The sequence below is a fragment of the Cololabis saira genome, chromosome 24, assembly GCF_033807715.1.
Source record: "Cololabis saira isolate AMF1-May2022 chromosome 24, fColSai1.1, whole genome shotgun sequence".
Classification (NCBI taxonomy): domain Eukaryota; kingdom Metazoa; phylum Chordata; class Actinopteri; order Beloniformes; family Belonidae; genus Cololabis; species Cololabis saira.
The window spans coordinates 21,534,191-21,560,808 of NC_084610.1; the positions used below are offsets into that span (position 1 = coordinate 21,534,191).

Below are 26,618 nucleotides of genomic sequence, written 5' to 3' on the forward strand. Positions count from 1 at the left end.
CTATGCAAAGGATGGGATTTAAAAAAAAAAAAAAAACTTACGGAAAAATGTGCGTATCTTTACGCCAACCCTGACCCTCGCGCACGAACATTTTGAAGATCTGGGGAACTGGCGACGCAGGCGGTGAGGTGGTGAAATGAAGACAGATTCATGTCATACTCTTAATGTCATCACATATCAGACTTATAGATCCATGTACACCCAAGCCGGTGTTCTGCCGAGGTGTCCTACCTCGGCAGAAAATACTACTGTGTACCATCCCCGTTTCTTTTATCTCAGTTTCTTTTTTTCAAAGGCTTTTTCATGCAAATAGACGATTTAATAGCAGGAAGTCAGAATGTGCTTCACATAGATCTATGTGTACGACTTCGGCAGAAAAAAAAAAACTGTCAAATCACGCTTCCACATAGATAAATGTTGATGTCTATGTGGAAGCGTGGTCTGACGGGGTTTCTTCTTCCGCTGAAGCGTCGTACACATAGATTTTTGTGGAAGCACATTCTGACTTCCTGCTGTTAAATGGTCTATTTGCATGAAAAAGCCTTTGAAAAAAAAGAAACCGAGATAAAAGAAACAGGGATTGTACGGTAGTATTTTCTGAGCACACCGGCTCGACACACGTCTCATTTATCCTGACGCACAGCAGAAACAGACTGCAGGAAGCTGCTGCACATGCTCAGCAGGCTCATTGATATGCAAATACAGTCGCCAGGTGCTTTGCATTGACCATTTATGGTATAATGTGGGCGTGTCGAGGGCGGGATATTCACGTGCGCAACCTTCCAGCTGGACTGTGATTTATAAAGCGAACATTGCGTGCAGATGTGCGTGCACACCGTTTTATAAATCAGGATTTTTTTGTGCGCACGCCATTTTCAGCTTCTGAGCGCACGTACACTTTAAGTATGGATCCTACGCACTCTTTTATAAATGAGGCCCCTGGTATGTTACTGTTTTACTAAATAAAAGGGTCTTTAAAATTGTCTTTCCAAAAGCTTTTATTAAATGAGTCCACAAAGAATATGCAAGCTTTAACAAAATTGTATAATAAATCTCAAAATCGCAGTTTAATATCAGAAAGACACTAACAAGACGGCCAATCTTTGGCCACAGCGACACAATAAACAACGTTTTCATGTGAAAACGTGACGTATCACCTCTTTCTGTGACCTGCTGCTTTGAGTTCAACCACGCAGCTTTAGATTATTTACATACACCGCCGAAGGGCAAGAAGTTTTTGCTCCATTTTTTCAGTATATTTGTCATTTTAGTTTGTAATTATGGATTTGATATGAACTAAATAAATTATAAAAACCTGTTAAACGTGAAAAAAATAAAATAAAATTTTTGCAGTCACCAAAACGGCCGCGCCACCCACCCCCCCCCCCCCACACTGCCGTGGCTCAAACTACTAAGTAATAATAATAATAATAATAATAATAGATTTTATTTATAGAGAACTCTTCATGCAGGGAATCTCAGAGAATCGATATCCAATCACAGGACGCGAAAATGTCACGTTCAACGTGAGGCTAGAGGACCTTGCTGACCCAACTCGTGATCTGATTGGCTGTCGCAGCTGTCAATCAACTGGCAAACAGGCAGATTTCATAGAGCCTGGCAACAGATGATAGCTGAACTCTGATTGGAGGAAAACTAACCTAAAAACAACAGCACTGGAAGGAGCAGAATATGGCACGGAGAATATGAATACTTTTAGATATTTAGAGAAAGTAAATTAAAAATTGAATTGGCACCACAAAAAAAAAGAACATCCCCAAAACTTCTAAAATGCATAGAAATGTATTTATTCTATAGGAAAAAACAAAATGCTTTGATTTAAAGTGCTTTATTATCATTGCACTTGCATGACTGTACAGACAGCCAACCATGCTAGCAACTGAAATAGCCTCGTATTCTACGTATGTCCACATCAGCCCAGATGTTCTGTATGCAGGTCAAATATAAATATAGCTACAGGTGAAGCTCGGAAAATTAGAATATGTCAAAAGTTAATTTTATTTCAATAATTCAACTTAAAAGGTGAAACTAATAAATTACATAGTCTCATTACATGCAAAGGATATATTTTTAAGCCTTTATTTGTTATCATTTTGATGATTGAATTGTTTATTGATTTCATAAAATACTATTTTTTGCATATTATTTATTTGGTGTTTTCATAAACTGTGAGCCATAATCATCAAAATGATAACAAATGAAGGCTTGAAATATCTCACTTTGCATATTGTGGGAAATAATATTTTTGTTTCACCTTTAATTGAATTTACTGAAACGAAGGAAGTTTTGCAATTTTCCAACCTTCCCATGTATATTATGACATCAATAAATAAGTGCATAATATATGTCCCGTATCATACCATATCAAGCTCAGGGGATGTTTCAGGTTTGAAGAACTTTGCATATGTTGTTGTCTTTAATATATCCTGTCCTTTATTTTGTTCATTATTGTTAGTTCGTTGTTAGTTTTTTTAAATTCCCAATTACGTAACAATTCCGTATTTCAAGGGACGGGTGGCGGCCCTGCATTAAACCGTGCTGATGTGTGTCTCCTCCTCTACCTGCCGTTTGCAGGTGTGTGGCGTCCTGGAGGAGCCTGGAGCAGGAGTACCGGCGGGAGGAGGACTGGTGTGGAGGAGGAGAGCGGCAGCCGGAGCAGCTTGCTGCCGCTCATCAACAAGCACATGGAGCAGAAGGAGGCCTTCCTGAAGGTACCGGCCCCCGCCGAGCCGCCTGGATCACCGGGGGGTTAGCAGGCTGCTGATGATTAGGGGTGTAACCAGGGGTGGAGCAGGGGTCCCAGCCTAGGGGGGCGAAGCATTCTAGATGGGCCCTTGTGGCCTAAACATCCCCGTTAAAAAATAATCGCTAAAAAAAAGCCCACAGATCAGCTCTCTGATACACAACCACAGCACGCAGACGACACGGTCAGAACCTTCACATGAGGTTTCAGCACCAGGGATTTTACCAGTCATTATGTCAAACCTAACTATAACCCTAATGCAGACTTTAAGATATAAGTATCAAACTGGAGATAAAAATCAAATGACATTAAGTGATGTCTATGGAAGCCCATTTCCACCAGTAAAAGAAAAAAATAAGATGAAATCTTAGCCTTAAAAATAAAATATCCCCACGGTAAGTCATAATTATGACATAAAAACTCATAATTTCGACTTTTTATCTCATAATTATGACTTTCTATCTCATAATTTCGACTTTTATCTCATGACTATCGTGGGGATATTTTTATTTTTAAGGCTAAGTTTTCATCTTATTTTTTTTTTCTTTTACTGGCGGAAATGGGCTTCCATAGATGTCGGATTCGGCGAGTAGCACAATTCAGACACACGTGTTCAACCTACACGACAACAGTTTACAATGTGCGACGACATTCTCTTTTTAATCTATTTAATCTTTTTGAAAAAAATGTCTTTTATTTGAAAGACACAAAATACAAAACAATGCTGTGCATTTGCCGCGTTTGTAATGCTTTATAACTGTTTAAGTTTTAAAGAGAAAGCCAGGCCAACCATTTTCCACAAACTGAACTAAAAGTAAATGTCAGGTTTGCATTATGCATCTTCAGTTTCATACAAGTACAAATAATTAGCCACAAACTGAATACTTCTCTCATGTATGATTTGACTTCTGCCAGAGCTCAGAGCTTCACCTGCTCCAGCCTGAGGCCGTAAGGTGAACCCCGGTATCGTTTCATCCTCCCACCTTTGGGGACGACACAATCTTTACATCAGAAAAAAGATTGATTCCTTATAAGTAAAAGTTCTGAGCTCAAAACCCTGCAAGAGTCCCGTGATCGGGACCGTAAAACGGTACTAGTTTCTTCTGAGCGTAGTCAGATTTTGGTCCGCGGGTCGAGGTCGTCACGTGATCCCGCTGCACCAATCGGATGTTACTAGTAAACACAATAGATTAATATTATTAACCCAATATCGCGCTGCAAGTTCTCACCTCCACGACACGTATCGTGACATTTTTGTATCGCCAAATTCCGTGGCACGATATATTGTTACACCCCTAGTAGGAATGGGTGATATTTTACCGTTCACGATAAACCGTCCAAAAAATTCCCCACGGTAAGAATTTGTCATCTCGTTGTAAAAATGATAAATTCCCGTTGATGACGTTTTTGTGTAAAGATTTATATTTCTGCGTTAAATCCACGCACAACGTACGTGAAGAAAGAAAGAAAGAAAGAAAGAAAGAAAGAAAGAAAGAAAGAAAGAAAGAAAGAAAGAAAGAAAGAAAGAAAGAAAGAAAGAAAGAAAGAAAGAAAGAAAGAAAGAAAGAAAGAAAGAAAGAAAGAAAGAAAGAAAGAAAGAAAGAAAGAAAGAAAGAAAGATTCCCATTGGTGTAGTTTAGTAGTATTTAGTATCTTTTAGAGCAGTGATTTGGCTCCAAAGACTGAATGTGGAGATAGATTTATAGTTACAAAGGTGGAGTTGAATTGGTATTTTTTTTAATCGTAATTTTTATCGTTATTGGGATAAATGCCAGAAATGATCGTGATACATTTTTTAGTCCATACCACCCATCCCTAATAGGCTAGTGACAATGCCCCAAAAAATTTGACATACCCCTACCGGGGGTAGAACAAAACCTAACAATGTTTTTCCTCATCTCTAAAGTCTCCCATATATGAAATGGATTCTTAGGTTAAAATATTTTACTGCAAACATTGTTAAATTGATATATATTGTTCTACACCCCAAACCTAAAAAAGAACCAAAATACAACCTGGCCGTATGGGAGTTAAGATATATAAACTCATGTAGATTAATAACAGAAGCTCTGACAGCTTTGAAACTTGACATAATTGTGGCCAGGAAGTTGCTTTACCTATTAGAAGAACCTGGATGTGAATATCTTGATGTGTGTTACATCTAGAGACCTTTGAACACTTGCCTAAAATAAGCGGACATGCAAAAAAAGAATATCTTTGCAGAATGTTCTCATTTACATTATAGTTGCCTGGCCAGGAATTGGCATAGAAACACATATCATAGCTTGTTGGAAAGATGGGGTTGAGCTGAATCCAGTGATACCAAATATGTAAAGATACCATGCATAGGCAATGTGGTACATCAATCAATGTATGTATGTCCAAAATGAAAGATTGACATAATCAAGCCTCCACAGCTGACCAATTCAATATTGCTGCAAACTAAGCAGGTAACTTGCGGATATATATGATGCATTAAATGAATTATACACTCATATGACACCTTGTATCCATACTTGAGATAACACTTTAATTATGGATACATGTAATGTCATATATGATGGCTTGTTTGAATATGCGGTTATGCTGAATCCAGCAATACCAAATATGTAAATAGCATGCATAATCATCAATCACTAAATATAAAACTGTCCCAAATAAAAGGAATATGTTGCATTGCATAGCAATGTAACATATTCTGTACTGTACTATTGCTGTACTGTGTGACATCACCGGGGGATGGGTCTAGCTAAGGCTTACGGCTCAGCAATAACACACACAGGAGACAAGGTGACAGGATTGCAGTTTGGCCTTGATGATCATTTTAATAAAACTATAACTAAACTTCACACAGTACAAATAAAATACCGTCTCAAATTAAACAAACATCAAACAAAACACTCACGCTGAACTCCCCAGCTCTTTGGCTGGTGTTTTCCATGGGCTGCTTTTGGTAGCCATCACTGTCACTCATCCACATTATCATCAGTGACAAAGTGGGTCATATTTGGGCAGTCTTGGAAAGAGCAAGAGCAAAACTCAGTGCAAGTCAAGCCCACTTAAAGACACTGGCATTTGCTGGTATTATTGCAGTTTCCATCTTTACAGTACAGGTGGGTGATGTCTCGAACCTCTTGAGGTGCTGGTGCATTCTGGCACATGACGGGTTCAATGGACCCATCTTGTCTGAGCCTCCATCCTCTACCAACTGGGTTCCAGAGATGAGGCTTGGCCAAGTGGCTGTTACGCCACACTGCTGTTTAATATAAGGCTCTTAATACGTGTTGCTGGAAGGCATCTTCTGTTGGGGGTAGATTTGCTGCTGAAGAATCTGTGGTAGATGCCACTATGTACCTCAGCTCATCTAGGTTGGTGCAAGGACGGCCATTCTCCTTTTTCTTTTGGCCATACAGGAGGAGGGCATACTTTCTTGCCACAGGCAAAGCTTCCTCTAGGCTTCCAGACAGTCCAAACTTGGCCATTTCCTTTAATTCAGTCAGATGGGTCTTCAGGCAGTGGTCTTCCCAATTCTGTACAAGCTGCTTGTGGTATCACAACCTGTGAGGGCGTGGCATGCTGGTAAACACTCACAAAGAGCTGCTTCAAGACGCTGAGCGATTGAACAAAGTGGGACAAATCTTTCCTTTAGACCATGTCCAGAGTGCATGAACACTTCTGAGGATCCAAACATCCCTTTGCTTGAATAGTACACAAGCAAAACCAGTACATCTGTGTCATCACATTTGACAATGAGACGAGAGTGTGACTTTGCAAGGTGTATTGCATGTAACACCAGTCTTGTGTCAGCCTCCTCCTGGTCACTGTAAAGATCTGTCAAGCAGTCAACACCTGATTTGCTAACCCTCTTGACCTCCTCACCATTTTCAAAGCCACCTACCGATATGACTGTGTTCTCTGAAAAGATTCTCTGTGCCCCAATACTAGTGATGTAATTGCTGACAAAGCTACATAGAGCAGCCTTGTTCCCACTGATCCTCGGGTATGTCTTGTAGTTTGGAACACTTGCTTGTCCTGTAACAATATTTGTTCGCTTGCTGGTTTGGATGTTGCCTCTTCTTTGCCTTTCAAGGTCTTTGACTGAGTGATGATGGTCATACCTGTCAAACACTAAAACAACACAGCTGATTCCTTCCTTTCCCATTAACATTGTGATCTTATTCCTGATACACTCACCAAGGTTATTGAATGTCTGAAAGCCTGAATCATGGACTGCGTTTCCATTCAGTCAATAACCCTTTTAAAACCAGAATATTGGCAATAACCCGAATTTGCACGGCCATGTAAACACCAATAACCCCTTTGTATAACCCGAATTTGCTCATATTCTGGTTTTTAAAAACCTGAATATAACCTCTGGGTTACTCCTTTTAAAACCTGAATATTCGGTCATGTAAACGCCAAACGGAATATCCCGATCAAACGGAACATGAATTTGTTTTCTGCGCATGCTCTGTTCTCAACGAATCCTGGTCTTTTGAGTCCAGGAAGTTCTTATAAACACGGAGAAACCAAGACCAGGAGGAGACTAATCACTTCATAAATGTAATGAAAGATATGAACATTTCTGCATTTGTAGACGGTAGAAAGTACCAGGATAGAAGATTTAAAAGAAGGTGAGCGAAAAGTTGCGCGAAGCAGCATTTGTTTTGGATTTGGATACAGGAAGAAGAAGCGTAAATGACGGGAATTGCGTCATGATGTTCTCCGTGCGTCGCTGGTTTATATCCCGATATGATATCCCGAATGATTAATTACCATGTATATAGGGATAACCCTGTTTTCTCACGCATGTAAACGGAATATTCCAAATGTTTCAGTAACCGGAATATTAGCAATAACCTGAATTTTGACTGCAAGTAAACGTAGTCCAGGAGACTGCAGAAGAGCCATACCATCGATGAGATATCCTGAAGGTTCTTTAACACTGCACAGTTGTTGCGTCTCTTCAACAACTGACTCCAGTTTCTTAGCAAGGTCAGCTTTTGTTGTCTTCCTCATGCTTCCATCATCATAAAACAAAGAGGGTGGGACAGCAGCGAGTTCATGAGACATCACAGTCTCCATGGACACCTCTCTTTGTTTGGAGACAGGGAGTAACCTTCCAAAGAGCAGATCTGAGTCCATGTGAATCTGTCTAGATACACTCCTGCTGATGTTTTCATATCCTTGAAGGTTGCACACTGGTGCCTTTTCTCTGGATCCCAGAAGCTCTTTGTTCTTTTCGATTTTGTCAGACGTTGTTCAATAAAGATGGCATTCTGCTTTGCACCATCTTGGAGGAAGTTTGAGAGCTCTTTTGCAACTTTCTCAGATGCAACCTGACCACTAACAATGTTGATCAGTTCCTCAGGAACGCTATCAAGGTCAAAGGGATTCTGCTTCTGCTCCACAGCTTCCATTATCTTCTGTATGTCTCTCTCATCTCTGTCTATTCTGGATGCTCCATGCTCCTTGTGTGCTTTTGGGCTCTTTGCATCAGTGTCACAAAGCTCTTTCATGGCATCTACATATGCTGTGGTCACATGTCTTGTTATCAGCCATCTTGCGAGAGCTCCCTTTTTGTAATGTGAAGCCAACAACTCCACCCTGACTCTTCTGACTCCTCTGCTGGTTTGGAGAAAAGACATATTATTTTCCATTATGCAGTAATGACTTGACCAAAAATAAATTCAAGTGGATGTAAATATTTTAATAAAGGTGTTCTATTTCAATTTAACCAAATTCTTCTGGATATTTGTTTCCATAATGAAATATACATTTTTTTAATGTACATAAATAAAGAGTAGTGCTTACCTCAGGTGACTTATGTTGCAGTAACATTGAATTGGTCAGCATTCTCACCATTGATTATGGGCTTGGGACTGGACTGAATATGTCTATGTTTTGGTATTCTTTCATTTTGGACACCTCATACATTGATTGATGTACCACATTGCCTATGCATGGTATCTTTACATATTTGGTATCACTGGATTCAGCACAACCCCATCTTTCCAATAAGCCATGATATGTGTTTCTATGCCAATTCCTGGCCAGGCAACTATAATGTAAATGAGAACATTCTGCAAAGATATTCTTTTTTTGCATGTCCGCTTATTTTAGGCAAGTGTTCAAAGGTCTCTAGATGTAACACACATCAAGATATTCACATCAAGGTTGTTCTAATAGGTAAAGCAACTTCCTGACTACAATGATGTCAAGTTTCAAAGCTGTCAGAGCTTCTGTTATTAATCTACATGAGTTTATATATCTTAACTCCCATACGGCCAGGCTGTATTTTGGTTCTTTTTTAGGTTTGGGGTGTATAATAATATGTATCAATTTAACAATGTTTGCAGTAAAATATTTTAACCTAAGAATCCATTTCATATATGGGAGACTTTAAAGATGAGGAAAAACATTGTTAGGTTTTGTTCTACCCCCGGTAGGGGTATCTCGAAAACTAAAGCCCTTTTTGACAGTTTGTCACTAGCCTATAACCCCTACTGATGATGTGATTGTTCCACGGCGACAGGCCTGCACACTCGCCAGACGGAACGCCGAGGTTTTCCTCAAGTACATCCATCGCAACAGCGTCACCATGGCCAACATCTCGGGCCACAGCGTCACCGTCTCCGGGGTGACGGGGGTCACGGAGGTCACGGGACACTCCCGGGTGCCGGAGCAGCAGGTCAAAGGTGAGGGGAGGACCTGGGGGCGGGGCTTCTGGGCCGCGGGCCGGTGTACCTGAGCAGGTGTGTCTCTGCCCAGGTATCCTCAGCGAGCTGCTCCAGAGGGAAAACAGAGTCCTTCATTTCTGGACTCTGAAGAAACGTCGGCTGGATCAGTGCCAGCAGTACCTGATGTTCCAGAGCCACGCCCAGCAGGTACAAGCCCCTCCCACTGAGCCGCCATCACTTTTACAGGCCGCCGTTTGATTGGTCTGGTTGTTGGAAGTGCTTTGGGAGATCGTGTAAACCAGGGGTGTCAAATGTGCGGCCCGCGGGCCGCATGCGGCCCGAGAGAGGTTTTCATGCGGCCCACGAGAAGTTTCCAACGCAAAAAAACGAAATGTTAATTCACTAAAAAGGAAGGCATAAATAATTGCCATGAATCGCAGCATATCCGATAATATATTTCTTCTACAAATCCATCGTTATTCCACAAAGAGAGCAGTTTGACATTTTTTTAGTTTTCTAGAATGCATTTGCCGATTTTATTTCTTTGTAGACGGTCGTTTATTTTTATTAACTGACTACTATTATATATTTTCGCAGGAAAAATATCACTGCTAAAAAAGATGATAGAAGATATTTATTCAGAGAATTTCAGTTTTTGAATACGAGGATAGTGACAAAGTAAAACAGTTAAAAAAGAATGCTGACTTTTTCGGCACACTGGCGTAAATATCTGCGCCAATTTTTAAAAATAAATACACTTAATTGTACTGGAAAAATCTTTAAATCACAAAGAAACACTCTCGGATGTAATAAGAAAGATTTTGCTTTTAATTAAATTTCCTATAAAAAAGCAAAATATAAAAAAACATACTTGTTTCTGTTTATCTTTGTAAAATTATATTAAAAGTATCTTACATAATTTGAAAAAAAACAAGAAATTTCAAGAAAAGATCCTGAAGAAATATATTTTACATAATTAGAGTGTAAACAAAGTGCATATTTCCTTTAAAATTAACTAAACTGATATTGGATGGAAAAAAAGAATTAGAAAAAAAAAATGTTCGCACCGTTTTTGTTATTTTGAGCGTGAGGCCCGTGAGAAAAAAAATTATTTGTGCTGATTACAAATAATATAATATATTACAAATAATAGCACTGACCAAAACACCTGCAGAAATACTGCAGGAATGACATAGCAGCAGCTAAATGCAGCCTTCTGTAAGCTTTAAATATCCACTGGGCTTACATCAAATACATCAAAACACAACAATAAAAAACACTTTTCTGAACTTATCAATATGACTCTGTCCTTCACAGGATAAGTAACATGGATCACTGCAAAAACTCACAATCTAAACAAGAATATTTGTCTTATTTCTAGTTAAAATGTCTCATTTTAGTAAAAAAAAATCTCATTACACTTAAAACAAGACTCATCACTGGAAAAAACAACAATTTTCACCTGTTTCAAGTAGATTTTCACTTAAAATAAGTAGAAAAATCTGCCAGTGGAACAAGATTTTTTTGCAGAAGGGTGTGACTTATCAATCAAATAATTCTCTAATCGGACAAAACTGACACTAATTCAAATGAAAATGAAAGAAAATAAATATATTTGGATCATTATTTTGGTAATTGTTAATCAATAGTTAATGTTACTAATATTTCAAGGAAATTACTTTTTCATTAGGGATTTTGCTTGAAGGTGTTTATAAATGATTAAGATGTCTTTGTATTAACAACTAAGGGGAACTAATTAATAGGGGCTTGCTATTTGTACCCTGGTGCAAATAGTCACTCCGAAACTATTTTCATGAATAGTTCAGACCTTTCCCGCCTCCAGAGCAAAGATGTCAGACTTTAAATGCAGCGACTAACCCCGGGTTTCCTGGCAGGCTCTGGATTGGCTGCAGCAGTCAGGTGATCACTACCTGGCCGGACACACGTCGCCGGGGGCAACGATGGCTGAGACGCAGGAGCTGCTGAACCAGCACAGAGAGTTCTGCGTGTCCGCAAAGGTTTTTTCTCACATTGTCATGGTTCCAGCCGATGTTCAACAACTGTATAGAGGGAATGCACATGACGTCGCAGACTTCACAGCAGGTTACGCCCACTGAGTGTCAGAAACACTGAGTGTCAGAAAGACTGAGTGGCAGCATAAATTTTCAGTTTGAACAACTGGAAAACATCTAAAATGGGAAAGCGCTGTTGTGCGATCGACTGTACTCATAGATTTAGCAAGAAATCAGAGTTATCGTTTTACAGACTGCTGAAAAATAAGCTTAAGAGAGACAAATGGATCGCTGCAATTTGCAGAAACAACTGGATTCCAGGATTGTGTGTGTATGTATATGTTTGTGTGGCTAAGTGTGTCTGTGTGTGTGTGTGTGTGTGTGTGTGTGTGTGTGCATGTATGAATATATATATGTGTATGTGTGCGTGAGTGTGTGTGTGTGCGTATATGTCTATGTGGCTGTGTGTATGTAAGTGTGTGGGTTGGGTAGCTAACGTTAAACGGTCAAATCATAAAGTTCGGTGTCCTCATCACTTTAATTTCTACAACAAATCCTGCCTTGAAGTCGGACCAAGCGTCAAGACTTTTGTAAACCTTCAAGCTTTGCTTTGTGTATTTCCCCGGCGTAGAAATTAAGGACATATAAATATCAGGAAACTGGATTCGTGGCCAAATATTAATGTCCATGCACCACTGGTTCTTGGTAACTGTACCAAATATTAATGTCCATGGATCACTGGTTCTTGGTAACTGTACCAAATATTAATGTCCATGGACCACTGGTTCTTGGTAACTGTACCAAATATTAATGTCCATGGACCACTGGTTCTTGGTAACTGTACCAAATATTAATGTCCATGGACCACTGGTTCTTGGTAACTGTACCAAATATTAATGTCCATGGACCACTGGTTCTTGGGGTAACTGTACCAAATATTAATGTCCATGGACCACTGGTTCTTGGGGTAACTGTACCAAATATTAATGTCCATGGACCACTGGTTCTTGGTAACTGTACCAAATATTAATGTCCATGGACCACTGGTTCTTGGTAACTATACCAAATATTAATGTCCATGGACCACTGGTTCTTGGTAACTGTACCAAATATTAATGTCCATGGACCACTGGTTCTTGGTAACTGTACCAAATATTAATGTCCATGGACCACTGGTTCTTGGGGTAACTGTACGGGTCACTGTCAAGTCCAACTGCCTTTAGTTTAAGCCAATAATCGGCTGTTATCCCGTCTTCTCAAGTATTGTCCCGAATATAAGACGACCCCCTCTTTTTCAAGACTCAAGTTTGAAGAAAGACTTTTTGAACACCAAATTCAATTTTTATACAGAAAATAATTACAGTACATCTGAACTAAATGATTATAACAATATATTCGAGAGAAAAAGCATGTTATTTTGACTATTTGAAATCATTATCTTGAAGTTTGCATCATAACTTCTCCTCAGCTGCCGGTTTACCTGCCGAACTTCCACCCACTTTTCTCCAGATTGTCGCTACGTTTCTCCACTTTCTGTTATCTCTTCTCTTATTTTCTTCTCTTTTCTTTCTTACCGCTATTTTTTATTTTTCTTCTTTGGGCTGCCGCTATTTTTATTTTTATTCTTCTTAACAGGAGTTCGCTTTGGCCTGGGGAGTTAAGTTCAGCATTCGCTTTAAAGATATCTGGCGCCATCTAGCGTTGTGAATGGGTATAACGTCTAGACCCCGAATGTAAGACGACCCCCACTTTTTCAGTCTTATTTCAATGCAAAAAACGACGTATTATATTCGGGCCAATACGGTAGTTGCAGCTATTTTTGCCACTCAGTGTGAGTAAGGGGGCGTTCCAGTGGGGAAGTGACGTCAATGCAGACCCTCTATAAATCAACAATTAATTAAAACAGATGTTTTAATGAGTTAAAACACCCTTTTTTTAATGGATGTTGGGGCTTCCTGATATCTTGTTTCACATCTGGGTCAACTCTCTCAGCACACGCAGGAGAAGGTCCACCTGCTGATCCAGCTGGCCGAGAGCATGCTGGCCAAAGGCCACGCCCACCGCGCCGAGCTCCGCCGCTGCGTCTCCGCCGTGGACAAGCGCTACCGGGACTTCACCGTCAGGATGGGACAGTACCGCCACCTGCTGGAGACGGCGCTGGGAGGCTGCGCTCAGGTGAGGATGGGCTCAGGTGTAGCAGTGTTTCTGTCAGACTGCTTCAGTTTAAATTTGAGTCTAGTCCAGGGCTCGGCAACCCAAAATGTTAAAGAGCCATATTGAACCAAACACACAAAAAACAAATATGTCTGGAGCCGCAAAAAATGAAAAGTCTTGTATAAACCTTAGAATGAAGGCAACACATGCTGCATGTTTCTATATTAATTAGAACTGGGGGAAGAATTTTTCTTTTCATTATGCACTTCGAGAAAAAAGTCGAAATGTCGGGAAAAAAGTCAAAATATTGAGAAAAAAGTCAGAATGTCAAGATTAATGTTGAAGTACAATCTCGAGAAAAAAGTCGAAATGTTGAGAAAAAAGTCGAAATGTTGAGAAAAAAAGTTGAAATGTCGAGATTAAAAAGGAAAGGAAAAAGGAAAAAAAAAACAAGAAAAAAAGAAGAAAAAAAGGAAAAAAGAAAAAGGAAAAAAAAAGAGAGAAAAAGAAGAAAAAAAGGAAAAAAAAGGTCAAACATTTTTGAAAAAGCTCCAGGAGCCACTAGGGCGGCGCTAAAGAGCCGCATGCAGCTCTAGAGCCACGGGTTGCCGACCCCTGATCTAGTCTTTGGGTCAAGCTATCATTTTAGTTTTTATTAGTTTTAGTCACGTTCATTCTCCTTTTAGTCGTGTCAAGTTTCAGTCGACTAAAAGTCTAAGTCTAAGAGTATTTTAGTCTTATTTTAGTCAGAATTGTCCATTTCCTGTTTTAGTCAAAGATTATATTTAGCCAAACCCATTTTACAATTCAAACAAGGTTATCTTATTATTATATTATAGTTACCTTATAGACTCAACAATATATTCATTCAAGATGCAGAAGTAGATGTAGTATTAATATGTTGCATAACTACAGTCATATAATTCATGCAACAGCTCAAAAAACACCAACCCAAATCAATACCGGATCGAATCAAGTCGTGATAATCGATTCAGAATCTTAAGAATCGGAATCGAATGGATCCCCAGCCCTAAGTGTGACGGGTTTGTGTCTCTGCAGGACAACAAGGACCTGGAGCTGGAGCTGATCCCCAACAGTCTGTCCGACTCCGACCCAGAGGTCAACCTGTCCGACCCGAGTCACCAGGTCAGCGACGAGAAGAGGCGCTCCGCCCGCAAGAAGGAGTGAGTAGTTGGTGGTGCTGGGGGGGGAGGGGCCTCTATTACTGCCAATAATACTGATTATTGATCATTCACACACACACTATAAACTTATTTCAGGTTCTTCCCTGTCATTACAAATACACTTGTAAAACTAGATGTAAGAACTGTTTGTTGTAGTTAGATTGTAATCCACAGGGATTAAAACCATGGAAGCAGACAACAGAATAACAAACTTGCAGCTGTTTATGTAATAATATTAATTGTGTTTTTGTACAATAACATACCTTTGATAATGTATGAATCATCACTTGCTGCGTTTACATGGGAAGTTTAATTCCTCTCTAATTCAGAATTAATATTAAATCCGATTTAAAATGAGTAATAATTACCATGTAAACACCTAATTCCGAATTAAAATGGCCATTCAGAATTAAACTTAATTCCGAAGTAAGTGGCCGGTTTATTCTGATTTTAAATCCGAATAGAATAATTCCACGATCATGTAAACACTCATTCCTCTTTAAATTAATTCCGGTCTTTCTTTCTGCTCGTTCCCTCGCCCGTCTGTCTCCATGACGCTTATATTCCGCGCTGGGCTTGTTTTCCAAACAAAGTTTCAAGATGCAGCACTCAGTAAACGGTGGTCAAGAGCAGAGACCATTTATTTAATAAATAGCTTGGAGGACCTGGAAATAATTAAAAGAACAGATGGAAACAGGAAACATAAAATTGTGAGCTTTTCAAAGTTGTAGCAGCTAAGTTTGTTTTTCTTCTAGTAGACGTAACTTCCCTATCCAATCAGAACCTTCCCAACCCCCAGACCTTAAGAGGAATTGGATAAAGCCGATCAAACGTGTTTTCCATGTGAACCTCAATTCAGAATTACTATTTCCATGTAAACTCGAAGGAAAATAGTTTAATATGGAATGATTTAATTCGGAATAATTAATTCCGAATTAAAAAACATCATGTAATCGTGGCTACTCACACCTAAAAAAATTATTGTATTTTTCATGTTATTTTTTTTAACTCTTTGGGGGCCCCCTAGTGGTCACGGGGCCCTAAGCAGCTGCTTAGTTTGCCTAAGTCTTGTATCAGCCTTAGAATGAAGGCAACACATGCTGCATGTATCTATATTAGTTATAAGTGGGTCCTCGGCTGCAAATGTAGCTGCTAATGTCTTTCCACATGACTCTTTTTGTTAAGCGAATCTATGGAAGAGTATTAGGGCCAGGCAGGAGAAAAATAAAAATAATATTTTAGAGGAGGAAGATTTTTTTTTATTGTGCACTTCGAGAAAAAAGTCGAAATGTCGAGAAGAAAGTCGAAATGTCAAGATTAATGTTGAAGTACAATCTCGAGAAAAAAGTCGAAATGTTGAGAAAATAATCAAAATTTCATGAAACGTGTCGAAATGTTGAGAAAAAAGTCGAAATGTCGAGAAAAAAGTTGAAATGTCGACATTAAAAAGGAAAAGGGAAGAAAAAAAGAGAAAAAAAGGAAAAAAAGAAAAAATGTCGAGTTGAAAAGTTGAAATGTCGAGATTAAAAGGGAAAGGAAAAGGGAAAAAAACAAGAGAAAAAAAGGAAAAAAATAAGAAATTTTGGAGGAAGATTTTTTTTCATTATGCACTTCGAGAAAAAAGTCGAAATGTTGAGAAAAAAGTCGAAATGTCAAGATTAATGTTGAAGTACAATCTTGAGAAAAAAGTCGAAATGTTGAAAAAAAAGTCAAAATGTCGAGGAAATAGTAAAAATTTCATGAAAAAAGTCGAAATGTTCAGAAAAAAGTCGAAATGTCGAGAAAAAAGTCGAAATGTCGACATTAAAAAGGAAAAGGGAAGAAAAAAAGAAAAAAAAAAGGGGAAAAAAAAAAAAAATAATAAAGAAAGAGGAAAAAAAGGGGAAAAAAAGAGGAAAAAAGAAGAAAAAAAAGAAGAAAAAAGGAAAAAAAAGCTCAAACATTATTGAAAAAGCTCCAGGAGCCACTAGGGCGGCGCTAAAAAGCCGCATGCGGCTCAAGAGCCGCGGGTTGCCGACCCCTGGTCTGACCCCTGGTCTAACCCCTGCGTGTCCGCAGGTACATCATGGCCGAGCTGCTCCAGACGGAGAGGGTCTACGTCAGAGATCTGCAGGAATGCATCGAGGTACGTGGGCATGCTTCCTCCCAGGGAGGTCATTGGTCCGTGCTCTGACGGAGCTGTGTCCTGCTGCAGACGTACCTGTGGGAGATGACGGGCGGCTCCGAGGACATCCCAGTCGGCCTCGCCAACAAGGACGACGTCGTGTTCGGAAACATCCAGGACATCTACGAGTTCCACAACAGGTACCGGCTCACGCCCCGGGCTGCTCCAGGAGCGCTGGGACGTCGCGTAAAGTAGAAATAAAAAGAGATTATGGTGATGTGATTGTAGAACGAGATGGACAGAAGTTCCCTCGTTTGACCAGAACTGTGAGGCAGTTTCAGGAAATGTTCCTATGTCTGATCATCTACAGTTCACAGAATCAGTCCTCAGAATCATTCCTCAGTTCCCAGAGTCACTCCCTAGTTCTCAGAACCAGTCCTGAGTTTGCAGAATCAATACTCAGTTCCCAGAATCAATCAGTTCCCACAATCAGTCTTCAGTCCCAAGAATCAGTCCTAAGTTCCTAGAATTAATACTCAGTTGCCAGAATCAGTCCCTAGTTCCCAGAATCAGTTCCCAGAATTAATACTAAGTTGCCAAAATCACACCCTAGTTCTCAGAATCAGTCCTCAGTTCCCTGAATCAGTCCCTAGTTCCCAGAATCAGTCCTAAGTTACTAGAATCAGTCCTCAGTTCCCAGAATTAATCCATAGTTCCCAGAATCAGTCCTAAGTTCCCAGAATTAATACTCAGTTGCCAAAATCAGTCCCTAGTTCCCAGAATCAGTTCCCAAAATCAGTCCTCAGTTCCCAAAATCACACCCTAGTTCTCAGAATCAGTCCTCAGTTCCCAAAATCAGTTCCCAGAATTAATACTAAGTTGCCAAAATCCGTCCCAAGTTCCTAGAATCAGTCCCTAGTTCCCAGAATCAGTCCTAAGTTCCTAGAATCAGTCCTCAGTTCCCTGAATCAGTCCTCAGTTCCCAGAATCAGTCCTAAGTTCCCAGAATCAGTCCTAAGTTCCCAGAATCAGTCCTAAGTTCCCAGAATCAGTCCTCAGTTCCCAGAATCAGTCCATAGTTCCCAGAATCAGTCCTAAGTTCCCAGAATCAGTCCTCAGTTCCCAGAATCAGTCCATAGTTCCCAGAATCAGTCCTAAGTTCCCAGAATCAGTCCTCAGTTCCCAGAATCAGTCCTAAGTTCCCAGAATCAGTCCTCAGTTCCCAGAATCAGTCCATAGTTCCCAGAATCAGTCCCTAGTTCCCAGAATCAGTTCCCAGAATGAGTCTTCAGTTCCCAAAATCACACCCTAGTTCTCAGAATCAGTCCTCAGTTCCCAGAATCAGTTCCCAGAATTAGTCCCTAGTTCCCAAAATCAGTTCCCAGAATTAATACTAAGTTGCCAAAATCTGTCCCAAGTTCCTAGAATCCGTCCCTAGTTCCCAGAATCAGTCCTCAGTTCCCTGAATCAGTCCTCAGTTCCCAGAATCAGTCCATAGTTCCCAAAATCACTCTCTAGTTCCCAGAATCAGTCCTCAGTTCCTAGAATCATTTCCCAGAATCAGTCCTAAATTCCCAGAATTAATACTCAGTTGCCAAAATCAGTCCCTAGTTCCCAGAATCAGTTCCCAAAATCAGTCCCTAGTTCCCAGAATCAGTTCCCAAAATCAGTCCCTAGTTCCCAGAATCAGTTCCCAAAATCAGTCCCTAGTTCCCAGAATCAGTTCCCAGAATCAGTCCCTAGTTTCCAAAATCAGCCCTACGTTCCTAGAATCAGTCCTCTGATCCCAGAATCAGTCCTCTGATCCCAGAATCAGTCCTCTGATCCCAGAATCAGTCCTCGGTTACTGGAATCAGTTCTCAGAATCATTTGGCGTCGCTGCTTTTGTTTCTCTGCTCTCCCAGTGCAGTCGACTCATCACGCCCCCTGGTGGAGGCGTTGCCTAGCAACCGTACCACCGCAGGTGTGTGAGGTAGTGATGGATAAACGAGGCTTAAATCCAAAGATCTTTCCGTTCCAGATGTCACTACCAAATCAAAAAACGTCTGGAGCGAGGGCCGACTCCGTCACGGCTGTTTTGGGAAGTGGGCGCGTTCCACTGCGGTATTGTGTGTACTAATGCAGAACTCTGTCCGGCAGCATCTTCCTGAAGGAGCTGGAGAACTACGAGCAGCTGCCCGAAGACGTGGGACACTGCTTCGTCACCTGGGTAACCACAATGCATGCTGGGAGTGTTTTTTGTGCGTGGAAAGCCCCCGGAGAGGTACTGACACTCCGTCTGCGGCTGCTTCTTCCAGGCCGACAAGTTCCACATGTACGTGACGTACTGCAGGAACAAGCCCGACTCCAGCCTCCTCATCCAGCAGCACGGCGGCGGCTTCTTCGAGGTTTGTTCTGTTCACGTCGCTTTAACCGAGTCCGACCCGGCCCCCGATCGGGGCTCAGAATCCCTGGAGCCCCGCAGGTAACTTGAGGTTTAAGGAAACAAAAAAGGACACTGGCTGCGTCAAAGTCCCGGTTCTACCGGTACAAACCAGACCAGGACCAGAAGAGCTGGACCCACGTTGGTCTAGACCAGTGGTCGGCAACCCGCGGCTCTTTAGTGCCGCCCTAGTGGCTCCTGGAGCTTTTTCAAAAATGTTTGACCTTTTTTTTTTTCCTTTTTTTTCTCTTTTTTTCTTCTTCTTTTTCTCTTCTTTTTTCCTTTTTTTCCTTTTTTTTCTCTTTTTTTCTTCCTTTTTCCTTTCCTTTGTAATTGCAAAATTTTGACTTTTTTCTCAACATTTCAACTTTTTTCTCAAAATTTTGACTTTTTTCTCAACATTTCGACTTTTTTCTCAAAATTTTGACTTTTTTATCGAGATTGTAACTTTTTTCTCAACATTTCGACTTTTTTCTCGACATTTTGACTTTTTTCTCGAGATTGCAACTTTTTTCTCGACATTTCAACTTTTTTCTCGTAATTTCGACTTTTTTATCGACATTTCGACTTTATCGACATTTCGACTTTTTTCCTCAACATTTTGACTTTTTTCTGAACATTTCGACTTTTTTCTTGACATTTCGACTTTTTTCTCGAGATTGTACTTCAACATTAATCTCGACATTTTGACTTTTTTCTCGAAATTTCGACTTTTTTCTCGACATTTCAACTTTTTTCTCGAAGTGCATAATGTTGTAGCTACACCTGAAATTTGCTCCAAAAATTTCGGGATTTCTGCCTGCTTGCCGGCATTTATGGTTCCGCGTTAAATCGATGCGTAGGGTACGGCGTAGGTTACGCGGCGCCGTGCGCCGCGTAACCTACGCCGTACCCTGGCTCTGCGTTGGTGTAATCAGCGTTAATTCTGGCGAGGTTTGAAAAAGACTTTGCAACAACGGGCAAGCGAGTGATTATTTACATTCACTGTGTGAATATTATGAAAGTAAAATATATATTTCTCGCTAGAAATGTAATCAAAACGCATTTTTATGCAGAAACTAACTTTTATTCAATGAAAAATAAGAAATGTCCGCCATGTTTGTTTTTTTGATTCAGTCCGCAAATGACAACGAAAAGCATTCTGGGAAATTTTTCTGTCCCTAGATCAACTAGTGAGGATCGGAAAACCCTCGATCCGTAGGGACAGATTCATAGCCACTACACTAGTTTTCTTCACTCCCCCTAGGTGGAAAGAGGAATTGGGACACCACTACCCTCACGGGAACGCGCAAAATTTAGGGGTAGGGCTGAAAACTAGGGGTAGTGGTAGTATTGGGACAGGGCCTTAGATATATCAGATGGCAAGGATGTGGTCTGAGAACACCAGGTGGTAGTTAGTGGTTGCAGCTGGTCACGCTCGGTCTAGTTCCTGATCTACACCAGCACCAATGACCTCCACCAGTTTGTTTTGTGTGTGCAGGAGGTCCAGCGGAGACACGGTCTGGCCAACTCCGTCTCCTCGGCCCTCATCAAACCGGTCCAGAGGATCACCAAGTACCAGCTGCTGCTCAAGGTAAACTCCTCCCCATCAGTCCTGCTCAGGGTCTGGTCTTGGTCGGGGGGGTGGGCCTGCTGGAGGACCTGTGTTCCGCGGTCTGGACTCCGGAGGTCTGGTCCGGTCTGATCCGGTCTGGTCTGATCCGGTCTGATCCAGTCTGATCCGGTCTGATCCGGTCTGCTGTCCCTGCAGGAGCTGCTGGCCTGCTGCGAGGAGGGCAAGGGCGAGATCAAGGAGGGGCTGGACGTGATGCTGAGTGTGCCGAAGAGGGCCAACGACGCCATGCACGTTAGCATGCTGGAAGGTAACGATGTTCCACACGCCCACACCGACCCCCCCGGACACATACCCAACCCCACCCCACCCCTGGGACACACCCGACCCCCCCGGGACACACCCAACCCCCTGGACACATACCCCCCCAGAACACATACCTACCCCCCCCAGACACATCCCCCACCCCCCACCCCCCGGACACATACCCTAACCCCCCCGGACACATACCCTAACCCCCCCGGACACATACCCTAACCCCCCCGGACACATACCCTGCCCCCCCGGACACATACCGCCCCCCCGGCCACATAACTCCCCCCGGACACAGACCCACCCTCCCCGGACACATACCCCCCCTGCCCCTCCCCCCAAGACTGTCAGCTGGCCTGCCCTGTGGCACTCTCAAAATTTCTGCGAGGAAATTTTTCTAGTTAGTGCCACGGCTGCCACATGAGGCACTCCTCCTACACAGCTATGCCATAGCAATGGAGGGGGAGTGCCTCTTGCGCACACACACACACACAGTAAATACACCCCAGTAAATGCTATAACTTTTGAAGCAAATACCCGTAACCCAGTGCTCGTGTCCCCGGCAGGTCTGGAGGAGGGCCTGGAGGTGCAGGGAGAGCTGCTGCTGCAGGATTCCTTCCTGGTCTGGGAGCCCAAGTCCCTGATCCGGAAGGGCCGGGACCGACACCTCTTCCTGTTCGAGCTGTCACTCATCTTCAGCAAGGAGATCAAGGACTCGTCGGGGCGGACCAAGTACCTCTACAAGAGCCGCCTCAGGGTAACGCACACATGTGGAGTCCAGACTAGGGCTGCAACCATTCCTCCAGTAACTCCAGTACAAAAAATGATGCCGGAATTTCCTCATTTAGATAAAAAATACATATAAAATTCAGGTTTTGCACGGGTTCTTTTTAACCTGACACAACGGCAGAAGAAGACGGCGTCGCGTTTTTCGTAACGCGTCAACAGTTTAGCTGCACAGACGCCGGCCGGGACTGACAACAGTGACAACGAGAAAACGCAGCAAAGCGAAAATAATAAGAGGAAGAGAAAGAAGATTTCGAAGGTGTGGGATTATTTCAAATGAAAAATAAATATATAATTTTATAAATATATGATATAAATTAATAAAGTATAATATAAATATAAAATATTATATATAAAATATAAAATTGTATTTATATTAAAAATAAATAGAAAATATATAAAAAGGGTCCCGGTCCACAGCCAAGCATTTCTGTTGAAACGTGTTGGTTCTGAATGTGAAGTTGCACAATTTAACAACAGTGTTTAAGAATAATTTTTATATTTGATACTTAGAAAAACGTTTTTTTTTTTACGTTTCAGGAAATGTTAAGTTTAAAATAATTGTATTTATTTTTTTGGACAATTTAAACAGTTTACTAATTTGTATAATATGTAAATAATTGTCAATTATTCTCATAAAAGAAACAAATTGGTTGTTTTTAATCAAGTAATCTGTCTTGTTTTCTATTGTATATTTATTATTGAGCTTTAATAAAGCAAAAGTAAGTTTTCTCCGATTAATCGATGGAATATTTCATATTATAATGGATAGCTGCAGCCCTAGTCCAAACGCTCCGTCTTAGTTCTGGGATTAAAACCTAAACTTGTGTCTCAGACGTCGGAGTTGGGGGTGACGGAGCACATCGAGGGAGACCCGTGTAAGTTCGCTCTGTGGGTCGGACGCACGCCGACCTCCGACAACAAGACGGTGCTGAAGGTGAGTCCCCGCCCCCCCCACACACCGGTGTGTGTGTGTGTGTGTGTGTGTGTGCGTGCGTGCGTGCGTGCGTGCGTGCGTGCGTGCGTGCGTGCGTGCGTGCGTGCGTGCGTGCGTGCGTAGGTGCGTGCGTGCGTGCGTGCGTGCGTGCGTGCGTGCGTGCGTGCGTGCGTGCGTGTGCTGACGCATGTCCTCGTCTCCCAGGCGTCCTCGCTGGAGCTGAAGCAGGAGTGGGTCCGCAGCATCCGGCAGGTGATCCAGGAGAGGCGGGGTCACCTGCGGGGAGCGCTGAGGGAGCCCATCCCCCTCCCCAAGACGCCCAACCCCACCCTGGGACGGCAGCGTAGCATCTCCCGCAGGTCGGCACCTCGCTTTCATCCCAGACGTCAAAGTTCACGTTTACATGATGGTTTTTAATTCGGAATTAATTATTCCTAATTAAATAATTCAGAATTAAACAATTTTCCTTTGAGTTTACATGGAAATAGTCATTCCAAATTGAGGTTTACATGGAAAACACGTTTTATCAGCTTTATCCAATTCCGCTTAAGGTCTGGGGGTGGGAAGGTTCTGATTGGATCTTTTAATTATTTCCAGGTCCTCCAAGCTATTTATTAAATAAATGGTCTCTGCTCTTGACCAGCGTTTACTGCGTGCTGCCATCTTGAAACTTTGTTTGGAAAACCAGCCCAGCGGAATATAAGCGTCATGGAGACAGACGGGCGAGGGAACGAGCAGAAAGAAAGACCGGAATTAATTTAAAAGGGGACCTATTATGAAAACCAGGTTTTCTCTTGCTTTAACATATATAAAGTGGTCTCCCCTCAGCCTGCCAACTCAGAGAAGGAGGAAAGCAACCAAATTCTGCAGTGTCTGTACAGCCGCCCGGATGATCCGTCCAGTGTGATGTGACTTTTACGAGCCGCTCAAATTCTGCTCCCGTCGTCACGTAACGACAGGAGTGATGCGTGAAACCACGCCCACAACTAACTCCGCCGGCCGGAGCTTCCACCACTTTTTCGTAGCGGTGTATCGCGTCATTCAGGCAGCCAATCAGCACAGAGGCTCATTATCATAGCCCCGCCCACTCAGAATCCTGCATAGATAATGAGGTTAGAGAAATGGGAAGATAAAGACATGGCTCAGAGGCTGAATTTCTAATTTATTTAGAAAAAACAATCAAAAGCTTGTTTTTAAGACATTCAAGGCCTGTTTAAAATAGGTATTAGATGCCATAATAGGTCCCCTTTGAAGCAGAATGAGTGTATACATGATCGCGGAATTATTTTATTCAGATTTAAAATCGCAATAAATCAGCCACTTACTTCGGAATTAAGTTTAATTCGGAATGGCCATTTTCATTCGGAATTCATTTCATTTTTACTCATTTTAAATCGGATTTAATTTTAATTCTGAATTAAAGAGGAATTAAACTTCCCATGTAAACGCACTGAGTGAAGCATCATGGGAGGACGGGCGGAGGGGTGTGTGTTTGTGTGTGTGTGTGTGTGTGAAACAAACTACTCACGTGTTTGTGTTTGTGTCTCAGGGAGACGAGCGAGGACGCTGACAGTTTGGGTGACGCCAGCAGTCAGCCGGACACCGTCTCCATCGCCTCCCGAACGTCCCAGAACACGGCCGACAGCGACAAGGTGCACACACACACTCTCACACACTCACTCACACACACACACACACACACTCACACGCAGGGGTGTGTGCCGAGCGCTGCATGACCCTCACCGCGGCTGCAGCTGCTGGGTGTGTGTCTGCTGCGTGTTTGAGGGAGTTTCCTCGTTTCCTCTCACTTCTCCGCTCCGGCGACGAGGTACGCTTGATTCACGTGAGGTGCAGCGGGGCGGGTGGGGTCTGTCAGTCAGACTGTTGCATGTTGAGGTGAACCTGCACCCAGGAACGGGAGGAGCACACCGACACTGACGGTGAGGAAAACCTTTGATTCCATCCAAACTAAAGTCTCTCTTAACTCTGTTAAGCTGTTTTCTTTTTTTAAATATAAGAGTAAAATGAAAACAATCCAATATTAGTGGGTCTAAGTTAGGACAACAACCTCAGGTAGATAAAAACATTACGTTTAATGTGACATCATTTATTTGACAAAAATGAAGCCAGAAATAAAAAAATAATATTAATCATGTGGGTAATACGAAGTCCACCCTTAACACGTCCAAAGGATTTAAGGTTCTGATCATCTTCATTGATGAGGCGATCATCAGCAGGGGCTCAGACCTCCAGAAGAGAAGATGTTTTGAAGAATTTGTCATCTCGCGGTAAAAACGATACATTCCCGTTGATGACGTTTTTGTGTAAAGCTGATTTATGGAAGGAACGAACGAGCGAAGGAACGAAGGAACGAAGGAAGGAAATGAGCCTGAAAGAAAGACAGAAAGAAAGAAATTAGCCTGAAAGAGAAAGAAAGAAAGAAAGAAAGAAAGAAAGAAAGAAAGAAAGAAAGAAGCCAAAAAGAAAGAAAGAAAGAAAGAAAGAAAGAAAGAAAGAAGCCAAAAAGAAAGAAAGAAAGAAAGACAGAAAGAAAGAAAGAAAGAAAGAAAGAAAGAAAGAAAGAAAGAAAGAAAGAAAGAAAGAAAGAAAGAAAGAAAGAAGCCAAAAAGAAAGAAAGAAAGAAAGAAAGACAGAAAGAAAGAAAGAAAGAAAGAAAGAAAGAAAGAAAGAAAGAAAGAAAGAAAGAAAGAAAGAAAGAAAGAAAGAAAGAAAGAAAGAAAGAAAGAAAGAAAGAAAGAAAGAAAGAAAGAAAGAAAGAAAGAAAGAAAGAAAGAAGAAAGACAGACAGACAGACAGACAGACAGACAGACAGACAGACAGACAGACAGACAGACAGACAGACAGACAGACAGACAGACAGACAGAAAGAAAGAAAGAAAGAAAGAAAGAAAGAAAGAAAGAAAGAAAGAAAGAAATGAGCCTGAAAGAAAAAGAAAGAAAGAAAGGAGCCAAAAAGAAAGAAAGAAAGAAAGAAAGAAAGAAATGAGCCTGAAAGAAAGAAAGAAAGAAAGAAAGAAATGAGCCTGAAAGAAAGAAAGAAAGAAAGAAATGAGCCTGAAAGAAAGAAAGAAAGAAATGAGCCTGAAAGAAAGAAAGAAAGAAAGAAAGAAAGAAAGAAAGAAATGAGCCTGAAAGAAAGAAAGAAAGAAAGAAATGAGCCTGAAAGAAAGAAAGAAAGAAAGAAAGAAAGAAAGAAAGAAAGAAAGAAAGAAAGAAAGAAAGAAAGAAAGAAAGAAAGAAAGAAAGAAAGAAAGAAAGAAAGAAAGAAAGAAAGAAAGAAAGAAAGAAAGAAAGAAAGAAAGAAAGAAAGAAAGAAAGAAAGAAAGAAAGAAAGAAAGTTACTGAGAGTTCCTGCTGTTCACATCATCGTTTTTTTCGGCTTCATTTTTGTCAGAAATGATTGATGAGTGAAAACATTTTCAGGTTTTTGTTCATCTGAGGTTTTATTTAATTTAATATTAGCACCTTCTGCTACGACTGCCATGGAGATTTAAAAAGATTCAAACAAGCGTACGAACCAGTTCACCTTAAATCTGTCAATTAAACAAATTTATGAAATACAGGACTGTCTCAGAAAATTAGAATATTGTGATAAAGTTCTTTATTTTCTGTAATGCAATTAAAAAAAACAAAAATGTCATACATTTATTATTTTAATATTGCTGATTATGTCTTACAGTTTAAGATTAA

At 41.3% G+C, this 26,618-nt stretch overlaps 1 protein-coding gene across 1 annotated transcript in view; it reads left to right on the forward strand.

Annotated features, from left to right (window-relative positions):
- Positions 1-26,618, forward strand: part of LOC133425230 (kalirin-like) — a 112,656-nt gene that overhangs the window by 56,892 nt on the left and 29,146 nt on the right. The window contains 18 exon segments of the mRNA XM_061715965.1: positions 2,596-2,613; positions 2,615-2,667; positions 2,669-2,732; positions 9,300-9,462; positions 9,536-9,651; positions 11,340-11,462; positions 13,449-13,631; positions 14,670-14,794; positions 16,853-16,919; positions 16,989-17,098; positions 19,038-19,107; positions 19,196-19,285; positions 20,801-20,893; positions 21,071-21,182; positions 21,751-21,941; positions 22,806-22,907; positions 23,112-23,266; positions 24,457-24,559. Coding sequence (XP_061571949.1) covers positions 2,596-2,613; positions 2,615-2,667; positions 2,669-2,732; positions 9,300-9,462; positions 9,536-9,651; positions 11,340-11,462; positions 13,449-13,631; positions 14,670-14,794; positions 16,853-16,919; positions 16,989-17,098; positions 19,038-19,107; positions 19,196-19,285; positions 20,801-20,893; positions 21,071-21,182; positions 21,751-21,941; positions 22,806-22,907; positions 23,112-23,266; positions 24,457-24,559 — 1,938 coding nt within the window.